General features: G+C 36.3%; 1 protein-coding gene across 9 annotated transcripts in view; it reads right to left on the bottom strand.

Annotated features, from left to right (window-relative positions):
* Atxn2 (ataxin 2) overlaps positions 1 to 12,701 on the bottom strand; it is a 119,426-nt gene that overhangs the window by 54,234 nt on the left and 52,491 nt on the right. For all 9 annotated transcript variants that reach the window (XR_013091129.2, XR_013091130.2, XR_013091127.2 and 6 more), the window contains exon 6: positions 862 to 986. Coding sequence is in view for 6 of the 9 variants with exons in the window: in XM_076852560.2 (XP_076708675.1) it covers positions 862 to 986 (125 nt within the window). In the remaining 3 variants the exon portion in view is untranslated. The remainder of the gene's footprint in view (positions 1 to 861; positions 987 to 12,701) is intronic.

Below are 12,701 nucleotides of genomic sequence, written 5' to 3'. Positions count from 1 at the left end.
GGCACTGGAGATTGGATCCAGGAGTGCTCTACCACTGAGGTACAGCCCAGCCCCTTTATATTATATTGAGACAGGGTCTCACTATGTTGTCCACACTGGCCTTGATTCAGCAATCTTCCTTGCCTCAGTCTGCCAAGTAACCAGGATTATAGGAGTGTACCTCAGTACATGGCCAGAGAATAATCCCAATTTAAGACCAAAAATTTTACTTAATACTTTAATTATAATGTAACCTAATTATTTATCTTAATAATGAGTACCTTTTCTCTTCCTCAGACAAGAAGCTTAAAATGTTCAGCTTCCACCTCATCTCTAGGTAATGTCAACAGACAATGAAGATACCATCTCCTTACGTTGCCTTATTCTGCAGGGTGTTCAAAGCAAAACACACTGGCATTTCTCATGGTTTCCACTTTAAATCTGTAAGTTGCTTATTATCTTTTAATTATAAGGAAATAATAAATGAACACAAGAATAGATTACACCCTGCTTAGCCCTCACAAATAAATTAATAAACAGGCTGAGGATACTGCTCAGTGGTAAAACACTCGCCTAGCATGTGTAGGTCACTAGGTTCAATCCCCAGCACTGTAAAGTAGAAGTAGTAATAGTAGAAATAGTAGTAGTACAAGTAGAAAAAGTAGTAGTAGTAATAGTAGCAGTAGTAGTAGTGGTGGTGGTAAATAAACATTTTTCCTGATTATTTATTGACTGGGACAAAGTCTCTAGTTACATAACAACAGCTGCTCCAAATATATTCTTTACAATAACAAAAACATGTAAATTAAAAATAAGTGATAGGATGAATGAATGAATACCACACTGACTACAGTCTGATAACCAAACAAAGATATTACTTACTACATCATTTTCCAAAGCCTCCAGTTCCTCGCTGGTTGAGAGTTCACCTGCATCCCAGGGCTCCAGGTCCTTCTCTTTGTGTTCACCATTCACTTTAGCACTGATAGCAGAGTCAGTAAAAGCATCTGTAAAGAATGGTTTTGGTTGAAAGATCATACAACTGGATAACAGGCTACACTAATATGCATCAATTATCTACAAAGATGTAGGATTTAAAAAAAATTTTTGGAAGTGAATTTCTGATAAAGAAATAACATTCATTAAACAGTGTGCTTTCAAACAATTCAGTAAATACCACAAATGATTATTAATAAAGGCATTTTCTTCAATCTTAAACCAAGAAACATTTTAATATACTCACATAATTCCTTAAATTATATTAAAGATATTTCAAGTGACACATAAAATTCCCACCATCTATTTAAACTAAGATCTCTTGTTTAATGGCTACTAACTAATATACCTTCAGAGTACTTGCAGTCAAATACATATAGACATATTTTTTTAACTTTCTAAATCCACATGTATACGCAGAGGTTGGTATCCAAACATACTCTTGCCAACAGTAAATTTAACTATTCTAAGTGGCCCCTCCTTTCCTAGAATTCACTTTTCCTGATACCACTTTGTTATAAAGCTCAGGCTATACACTGTTACATGTCTCCAGAAAATTCAGACAGGCCTACCTGCACTTCCTTTTAAAATATTCTCACTTACTTGTGTCCTCTTCTCTTCTACTCTGCTAGTGTTTCTAAGGAATACTGCCTTGTGAAAGCAGCATAACATCCTTATGTTCAGCTGACCATACTACAGTCTGGCAAAAGTTAAAAAGTTGACAGTGGGCCCAACTTAAAAAGCTAAATAGTGGTAGGAAATGCTTTGTAGACATACATTTGCATTTAAATACCTACCACAAGCTACCAGTAATAATTCTGATGTGGCTCTGTGGGAAAGAATAGGCCCCCAGTCATTGTGCCCTCACCCTTACTAAAAGTTGTCCCAAAGAGGAGGGGATGCTTTAATAGCCTAATGCACCCCATTTTCCCTCTAAAGAAACAATTCCAGAGGGATTTTTGATTTGGTAATGCTTCTATAATAGTCTTTTCCTAATAATCAAGGTGATGCCAAAATTTTAAAAATTGAGCAAGCCAACTGAGGCAGGGCATTCCAAGATTAGCTAACTCTCATTCCAAACTAAGGATGGGTAAGAAAAGGAGTGTGTACATACACACCAGGGAATAAAATCATCATTGCACCTATGGGCTTTGCTGCCATCTTCATAGCAGCATTGTCATTACTGCTAGCAATTACTGAAGCCAAAAATGTGCAGAGGAAGATCCCCAGAGTAGCAGGTCTCAGATGGAGACTGGACAAAACATTCACTGGAAAACAACTACACTTTGGAAACACTATTTTCCCAACACCCCATCTTCAGTTGGAAGCCAGAGATGGCATGGCTCTAAAAACCTAACCTTATTTGACACTAGCCTGAATCAAGCCCTATACTACATCATCTTAAAGTTATATGAATTCCTTGTAAAAATTAATTTGCCCATGTGTATCTTCAAGAATATTAAATATTTCAAGGAAACAGCAAATAATAACCTTCATTAGTACCCTGAAATTTCTTTAATTTTCACAAGAATACAAACAATACTAGACTATAGGAAAATGTAAAACCAGTCAACATGACTATTAATGTATATAGGACCCTGTTAATGCTTTAACACACTAGTTTTTTAAAGCAGCTAGAGTTTTATGAAACCAAAATAGACTTTTTCTGATTGCTGTGTGTAGGGTGGGGAAGGAAGAGAGGGGGAAGTATTTAAAAAAAGACTGTGGACTGAGCAGAGCAAAGCTGTTTTCAAATGAAAAGATCCAAGCACACAAAACAAAATAAATAGTTTAATTCTACTTTTATGATATGATTCTAAACAACATCAAAAAAGGATCCCCAGACAGGCAAGCATGGTGGCAACACTTACAAATACAGCAGGAACAGGAGAATGGCAACTTCAAGGCTGGCCTGTGCAACTTGGCAAGACCTTATCTCAAAATAAAAAACACTCATTGGTAGAGAGCTCCCCCTGGATACAGTCCTCAGATGGGAGCCAATGTGGATGGGAGCAAGTGTCTAAAACCTTAATGAACCAGGCTTTACTCTGTTGACCACAATTTAGGTTGTATCAAGAGGCCATCATTAGGTGAGATAGCACATGCCTGTAATTTCAGTGGCTCGGGAGGCTGAGGCAAGAGGACCATGACTTCAAAGTCAGCCTCGGCAACTCAGTGAGACCTTGTCCCTAAATTAAAAATGCAAAAAAAGGGCTGGGGATGTGGCTCAGTGGTTAAGCGACCCTGGGTTCAATCCCCAGTACCCTCCCGCCAAAAAAAAAAAAAAGAGGCCATCATTAGGTGACTTGTTTTTTTCAATTCTACATTGTTTACAATTCTACATATTGTAAACAGAAGATTTTTTCAAAATCTTCTGTTTACAATATCAATCTTATAAAGAAATCAACTACTATTATGCTATAACTTAGAAATGGGGGAAGGGAAAATATGAAAGTATAATTCTATAAAGGATATGTTCCTTGGTTTTTAAAATTTCCCCCAAAGTAAGTCCTTTTTAAAAGAGAAGTGAAAAGTTTAGGGAAAGATGGGCCAGAGTGGAGCATCAGCACAAAATGAGACAGTGGCAGTTATTAGAGAAATTCTGGTTGTTAAGTATCTTATTTAAGGCCAACACAGTATCATGAGCTAGAAGGAAGAAAGGCCTTGGTATTCCATTCTACACTGTTACCAATATCCACTAGTGCAAATTCTGATTTATTTTACAATTATAAAATAAAATACTAGACATTTGTTAACAGCTTTTTTTTTTTTTAGTTTTAAAAAAACACTGATGATATTAAATAGCACAATGTTGAAACCAGATTACTGCAAAGTTCAAAAAAATCAATTGGCTATATTCTAATCATAGGATGTGGGAATTTGCATGCAAACTATATCCATGCTATAAGTCATAGTCTATTAAATTTCCATTATTCTCTATGGCAAGAAACAAAAGCATTATAAGAGCAAGATGCAAAAATACAAAGTGAATGTTAGAAAAATGTTACCTGTTTCTGAAGGAACTATAGGTATAGAAAAAAAAGGGAAAACAATAAAAATTATCAAATGAGACAAAAGACAAGGATTTCGTTCTTTCTATACTTTATTCCCTGACTTAGAAACTTCCAATTTCCAAAAGCCTCTACACTAGAGGGTGAGGAAAGGTGTAAGATTACAATCCCCCTCCCCAATGGTACCCCACAGTGGACAGGCTCTCAACACTCTGGCTCCACTCCGATTCTAGACAGAACCTAGCCATTCTGGGACAGAGATGCCATCTGGTGGTAGTCAAGAAGACATGACTAAACCACTACACTACCTTTCTTGGTTATCCCTCATTCCATGCACTGGTCTTGAACCTTTCCTCTTTTGCTGCTCATATAATTATGCTGCTGAAAGATCATTCAAGCTTGTCTCAAAATTTTTTAAAGGGCTCGAATCCAGAGACTCAGAAGGTTGCGGCTGGCGGATCACAAGTTCAAGGCCAGTCTCAGCAACTTAATGAGAATCTATTTCAAAATGAAAAATAAAGGGCTGGAGATAAAGCTCACTGGTAATGCTCCTCTCAGTTCAATCCCAATCCCCTGTACCACTCCCCCTGTTCCTCAAGAGTAGACAAATAAGTAAAATGATTTTGAAGTGTTTAATATAAATTTACATATGTACAACTATAAAAATGACATAAATTAGATGAAACAATCATTAACATTAGAAATCACAAATGTTATTCCACAAAGAGCTTCAAAGTCCTTTACTACCCATTTCATCTCAATTAAATTTGCTTTCCTCAAACACTGAAATTCTAGATAAGAAAACATTTAAATTTTAATCAATTATTACTGTGGGATTTTTTTCTACAACCTTTAAAAACATTTTCTCATCATACATTATCAGAGTTCTTGCCTAGCATGCATTAGGGTCTGTGTTTGATCACAAGCACCAAAGGGGGTGGGGTCTGTAAGCCAAGTGCAGTGGCACACGCCTTTCTAATTCCAGCTACTTGAGAGAATGAGGCAGGAGGACTACTGAGCCCAGTATTCAGGAACAAATGTATGCAAAAATGTTCTGCACAGTATACAAGTCCACAGGCTTCCCCAGAAAAGAGGGACTATGTGTTAGAGATCTTTTTTTTAAATTACATATACATCTATTCTAACTACATTATTACAGTAAGAGCATAAACTATGTTATATAGATAATATTAAAGAACAGCATAAAGAAACAAGTTGGGGGGGCTGGGGATGTGGCTCAAGCAGTAGTGCGCTCGCCTGGCATGCTTGCGGCCCGGGTTCGATCCTCAGCACCACATACAAACAAAGATGTGTCCGCCAATAACTAAAAAATAAATATTAAAATTCTCTCTCTCTCTCTCTCTCTCTCTCTCCCTCTACCTCTCTCCCTCCCTCCCTCCCCTCTCTTAAAAAAAAAAAAGAAACAAGTTGGGGATAAGGAACCAGATATAGATTAAAATAATAAAACCAAAGGCACAAGTAAAAGCACTACAAGTAGAGGCAGAAGCAGAACTACCATGACAAGAGGACTGCAGGGAGCTGGGGCCCAGGGAGTTTTTGGATTAGGGATTCTTATCCTTTTTTTAATCCAGGGATTCCTTTGGCATTTTGCGGAAACCTATGGAACCATATTCAGAATGTATTTAAATGCATAAGAGACAGAAAATCAATAGAGACCAATTATAATAAAATGCAATTATCAAAATCTAAAACAAATTTTTGGCACAGTAATAAGTATACTTCTTTATTAAGGCACTAAATAATAAGATCTAACAAGAGATGATCTAATGACTACTATAATTTTTTAAAGGTGATGAACATAAATAAATCTGAGATGTCCTCAGGATCAAGTGATAAGAAGCTTTTCAGTTGCAGGCACCAATACTACTATTGGTTTGTTGCCTACATTTATAATGGAAAGAAATGTTAAATTTCACTCAAAGTTTATCAAAATTAAAAGTGCTTTGTTGTTGTTGTTGTTTTAAATCAACATTCATCATTCCCCAAATCATGTTCTAACAAGCAGAAAGAGAAGGTAACCTGCTAAGGAAAAGTAAACAAAGGAGATGGAATAAGGGACTAGACAGGATGGTCATTAAGTTGCAGAAACAGGTAAAAAAGGTCTGCTGATCTCTCTGGAAGCTCCAACAAGAGTTAAAACTATCTAGCATTCTACTGGGACTTTCTCTAGCCACATTCAGCAGGCTGGCTATAGTAGTTGTCAGGAGTTTAAAAATGAAACAGGCAGCCAGGCACAATGGCATATGCCTTTAATTCCAGAGACTCAGAAGGTTGCAGCTGGAGGATCACAAGTTCAAAGCCAGCCTCAGCAACTAAGTGAGAATCTATTTCAAAATGAAGAGAAGCATTCACAAGTGATGACATAGTCATGCAAACAGGCTGCTACAGTGGAAAGGAGATGAAAGAGACTATAGTAACAGAACTTAGAGCTATGTTGTCATAGGAATAGTGTTTTATTCCAAATCAGCAATCTGAAAAAAAATTCTGGAACACCTACTATTTGCAAACTAGTATCTGAAGGCACTACAGGAAACTTGAATACATTCCAAAGATATATACTCCTGTTTTAAATACCAAATGTTACAAAGTTACAATATAAAATATACTAAGCAACAGCACTTGCCTATTAAAAAATGCAGGAGCAAATATTGTCTATTTTGAAATGACCATAACTATTTTCTCACTGATTACAATTCTGGGCCTATCAAGCAAAAACTATTTACTACTTAAAATGTCAGGAAGTGGTTTGATACACTATAGAGATGACAATTATATAACCATAAAATTCAAGTCTTTGAGATTAAATCCATAAAAGTCAGTCTTACAGATTTTTGTTCAAGAAAATTTGAATGAATCAGGAAGAGCTAAAGCATCAACACAAATCATAACTCATCCTGACAGGGCAGGGTCAGGAAGCCAGGTTATGTAGCACATTTCCTACCAATCAGAAGAGCCTTCTCTGCTTTTAATCTCTTTGCTTGGGATAAAATTCTGGATCAAACACCAATACCTTAAAGTAATTTGGAGAGGGGGGAGGGAGGGAGGGAGGGGAGAGGGAGGGAGGGAGGGAGGGAGGAAGAAATGGGGACTTCTTCCTCGAATTACTGGCATGTGTGACTTTGTCAAAAATCAACCTACCGGGCTGGGATATAGCTCAGTTGGAGAGTGCTTGCCTCTCATGCAGAAGGCCCTGGATTTATCCCCAGGCACCACCAAAAAAAGAAATAAAGAAAGAAAGAAGAAAAAAAGAAAGAAAGAAAGAAGAAATAAAGAAAGAAAGAAAGAAAGAAAGAAAGAAAGAAAGAAAGAAAGAAAGAAAGAAGAAGAAGGAAGGAAGGAAGAAAGAAAGAAGGAAGGAAGGAAGAAAGAAGGAAGGAAGAAGGAAGGAAGAAGGAAGGAAGGAAGAAGGAAGGAAGGAAGGAAGGAAGGAAGGAAGGAAGGAAGGAAGGAAAATAAATAAATAAATCAGCCTACTTAGTATGTATCACTATGATGATGCTTTTTTTTTAAGTCATTGGTGTAAATAGAATAAAAGCCCTTAGTGACAAAATTATCATTTCCATCACTTCCCAATAGACAGAGACATTAGAATAAAAAACACTGGTAAATAAAGTGAAGTGGCACTTCACAACATCATACAGAATAAGACAGGCTACATGACAAAATTAAGAACAAAAAGTCAACCAGCCAAATCATTAAATTTTAAACAAAATTTTAAGTAATTTATAAAATATTCTTCTTTATTTTGCAGTACAAGGGAGCAGGGTAAGGATTATCAAACCCAGGTCTTTGAGCATGCTAAGCAAGCCCTTTACCACTGAGCCACATCTCCAGCCCTAATAAAATAATTTATCTTAATACAACAGGATGTTGTTTTCCAGAGAACAAGCTAATCATCACTTCAACTCTCAAGACACTCAATATGGAAAATAAATTTTCTGACTCAAAGAAGGAATTCACAGTGAGAAAATAAATATATCTCTAAGCTATGTTACCTTTTTTATCATAAAAATTTTCTATTATATATTCTTATTACTTTATTTATTTTTATGTGGGGCTAAGGATCAGATTTTATCATGTACACAAATTACTGTGATACTGTGAGGATATGACATTTGGTTATATGGGAATAAAGACTACATGGCAACAGGGGTGTCCATTTATTTATTTATTTTTTTAAACAAAGCCTACACAATTCAAAATGAATTAGTTCTGGGCTGGGGCTCCAGCTCAGTGGCAGAAAGTTTGCCTAGCATGTGTGAGGCACTGGGTTCGATCTTCAGCAAATCAAAAACCAAGTAAAATAAAGGCATTCTGTCCATCTACAACTACAAAAAAATAATGCAGCAGTTTAAAAAACTAGGAGATGAATAGGATTCTCTCTTTGCGAGAGCTATACACAACTTAACTTTGAGAAAAATGTCATTGTTCTCTGCTTTCCGACAACAAAATAATAGTCCCCTGAAAAAGCACCTTCCTGAGCAACAAGCCTCTGCAGGAGGTAGCCAGTATATCATGTTAAGGACCTATAGGCCAGCCTAAATATCAACTGCCGGGTTTTTTTTTTTTTTTTTTTTTTTTGGTACTGGAGATTGAACCCAGAACTCTTTACCACTGAGCTACACTCCTAGACCTTTAAATTTTTTACTCTAAGACAGGGTCTCACCAAGTTGCTGAGGCTGGCCTTGATCTTGCAATCCTCTTGCCTCAGTCTCCTGACACCGCAAGAAGCAACTGATATATTTCAAAAAACCTTTTTGTTTTCTAGTCAGAATCAAATCAAACCAAACCAACAGAATCTTTCTGTTTTACTCCTTTCTCAGATCTGACCTAGATAGCCATTTGACCAAAGTCAGGAAAGAATCAATTGATATGAAAAAGCATCCCCAAAATGCTATTCTCTTTAAAAAACACAATATGCCATTTTAAAGTGTCTCTGCTTCTCTTATGGAGCCAAAGGGAAAAGCCTAGAATCTGACTAGGAAACAGGTCAAAAACCTCGATTAATGTACTATGTAGTAAATTCAAGGCACAGGATCCCCAAAGTAAAGGATCAAACTAACTTTTCAGATGCTAGGATATTTGATTGGAAGCTTAAAAATGCTTAGGGTCTAAGGTTACAGTAAAGTGGGCTGCCTAACAACATGCTCAAGGCCTTGGGTTTCATCCCCAGCATCCTTCCATCCAAGTGCTTCCAGACAGTAGTTCTCTTTAGGAAGTACCAATTTGCACCAAAAGGCACAAATAACAGAGAAAGAGAATTGTCTTCCTATGTAAATGATTAAATTTCAAAATACTATGATAAAGTAAGGTAAAAATTTTTAAATCTTTGAGGGACAAACATTCTACCTAATAAAAAAGCTGTAGCTCTATTTTCCCTAGTAATAAAATCCATATATGAGATGTGCATATTGGATTATTTACTTAAAATTTAAACGAAAGTGGTTTTTTTTTCTTTTTTTTTAATATTTATTTTTTAGTTATGGGCGGACACAGCATCATTGTTTGTATGTGGTGCTGAGGATCGAACCTGGGCCTCACGCATGCCAGGCAATCACGCTACCGCTTGAGCCACATCCCCAGCCCCTAAAGGAAAGTGTTTTTAAGATGAGTTATATCACCTTGGTTCATCAATATAACATAATGGCACTGTAATTAGTAATTTAACATTTTATACTTAAATTAGCTAAACTAAAATTTGAGCTGAAATTATTCTAAAATGGTATCACTTAAAATGAAGTGAATATGACTTTAAAAAAAATCAACTAAATATATACATATTTTTAAAATTGTAAAGCCACAACCCAGGTTTCTTTGAACAATGTGAGTAGAGTATTGGCTTCACAGAATCAAATACACACAAAATTCTACAATAAAGCCTGAATGAAATAAAAGTAATAAAACCAAGACATACTATGGAAACCTACTTCATGTGGTTTGTGGTATTTAAAAAAGTGAACGATTCCTCAGAATAAAAGATTTCCAATTCCCACATTATCTTCAAAAAAGATCAAAAGAAATTCAAGGAAGGATGCTCTCTGAAATTAGCCTATTTTTTCATTTTTCAGAAGGTATGATTTTCAATTCAAAAGTTAAAGGAAAACAAAGCAATTCTAGCAGGGTATGATGGCATCTGCCTGTAATCTCAGTGACTTGGGAGGCTGAGGCAGTAGGATCGAAAGCTCAGAGCCAACGTGGACAAGTTAACCAGAACCTACCTCTAATTAAAATACAAAAACATGGGGCTGGGGCTAGGGCTGAGCAATAGTGCACTTGCCTGGCATGTGTGAGGCACTGGGTTCAATTCTCAGCACTGCATATAAATAAATAAAACAAAGGTCTATCAACAACTAAAAAGTAAAACTTAAAAAAAAAAGGGGGGGGGCCTGGGGATGCAGATCAGTGGCAGAATGTACCCTGGGCCCTGGGTTCAATCCCAGGTATTTAAAATTTAAGGGGAGGGAGAAATAGGACAAAAAAGTAAATTCAGAAATATTTAGGAGTCAAAAAATAGGATACAGAACCTAAAATGTCAACAGTTCTAGCCAACCACATCACTCTTTTACAATTTACTCTCAAACTTTCGGTCAAAAGTGTTCCACAGGGCTGGGGTTATAGCTCAGTGGTAGAACGCTTGCCTAGTATGTGTGAGGCAGTGGGTTCAATCCTTAGCACCACATATAAATCAAATAAAGGTACTGTGTCCATCTACAAATGAAAATATTTGGGAAAAAAAAAAAAAGTGTTCCAGAACAGGTTAAGGAAAGTAAAATTAGACATGAGTTCCAATTCTTACAGCTGTACAAACACACTTCTATTTCCCTAGCAAATATAGAAAACAAGATTCAGACATTTCATTTCTAACATAAAATCACAACTGTTCAGGTACACATGCTCATTTTTTTTTTTAATATTTATTTAGTTAGTTAGTTTTCGGCGGATACATCTTTGTTTGTATGTGGTGCTAAGGATCGAACCCGGGCCGCACGCATGCCAGGCGAGCGCACGCATGCCAGGCGAGCGCGCTACCACTTGAGCCACATCCCCAGCCCCCACATGCTCATTTAATACTCTTTGCCAGAACTGAAATCTGGATAAAAAGGCTATTAATTACATTCGCAGTTAGACAGAACCAAAATTAAAATTAAGACAATTAACCCACATTCCTTCATTACTCAGTTTTGTTACTACTTCTAATATATTTGCTATTTCTAAGACTCTACTGAGACTGTGTAAGGAAAGAGAAAAAAATAAATAAATAGAACCTGTCTACTGAAAAACTGGACTCATCTGAATTATTCACCTACTAAAGAGCTCAGGGTGTAAGTGCATTTTCTAATTCCCGTACTATCATCAGGTAGATTACTCTTTCTCACTTTTACCATCCATCAAGTTGAGAGATTGAAAAATCATATTCCACTGTTTTGAAACTACACTACTTTGCTTACTACTGCAGTATATTACTTTTCTGCATGATCACCCGTTATTTGTAAAGCTTTTACTCTATTTTTGCCAATTTATAGCACATCTTCTAAAATGAATGGAATATATACTACTTTGCACATATCTAATTAGCTTTTTATAATCATAATACACACACCAATCTTTGACATTACAATTTTCTTTTCTAAAGGCTCTTCCCAACTCAAAATTATACAAATACATAAATGTGCTCTAGTATTTCTATAATTTGGGTTTTTTTTTCCCCCTTTTTGGGGGATAATGGGGAGGGTGTCAGGGATTGAACCTAGGAGTCTAATAAGTTTCTGAGGCTAGCATCAAACTTCTAATCCCTGGGCTTTGGCTGTAGCTCAGCAGTAAAAGCACTTGCCACGCATGTGCTAGGCCCTGGGTTTGATCCTCAGCAGCACATAAAATAAATAAAATAAAAGGTATTGTGTCCAACTACAGCTAAAAAATAAATACTGGGGGGTAAAAAATACCCCAAAACTTGCAATCCCCCTCCCTCAGCATCCTGAGTCATTGTGATTACAGGTGTGCGCTTCCTTGCCCAGCTAGCTTTGAGGGTTCTTCCGATACTTCACTCTAATTGAGCTTTATTTAAAAAAAAAAAAAAAAAAAAAACCTATCTATCCATTTATTTGTTTGTTTATTTATTTTTTACGTGGTGCTGAGGCTTAAACCCAGAGCCTCGCTCGTGCTAGGCAAGTGCTCTATCACTGAGCCACAACCTCAGCCCCTAATTGAGTTTTATTTTGACGATCACTGTGAAGTAGGAAATTGATTTCCCCCACATTGTGCAAACATCCTTTACTGAATAATTTATCTTACTCCAGATTTGAAGTGCTACCTTCATAATATATTAACAAAATACCCCCACAAATTTAGTCTGTTTTGGATTTGTTATTCTTTGCCTTTATTACAATTATGCTTTAATTCTAATACATCTTAGTATTTAGTATTTCGTCCTGAATCCTGTAAGAGAAAAAAAAAAAAAAACCTCCAAAATTCCTGTTAATACCTATAACCCCATAAACTTTAGAATCACACTGTCAATTTCTACAAAAACGGAGCTACTATCTTTAGAGATTATTCTGAGAAGAACCAACAACTTCATAGTAATAAAATATTTCCATTCAAAGCATAGTATGTTTCTCTCTTTAAGCAGAGCAATTTATATAATGCTTTTCATTTTCTCAGTGCTAAGGGTCAAACCCAGGGTATCACAAATGC

Source organism: Callospermophilus lateralis, chromosome 1 (assembly GCF_048772815.1).
Source record: "Callospermophilus lateralis isolate mCalLat2 chromosome 1, mCalLat2.hap1, whole genome shotgun sequence".
Taxonomy (NCBI): Eukaryota; Metazoa; Chordata; class Mammalia; order Rodentia; family Sciuridae; genus Callospermophilus; species Callospermophilus lateralis.
This window is presented reverse-complemented; position numbering and strand designations above follow the sequence as displayed.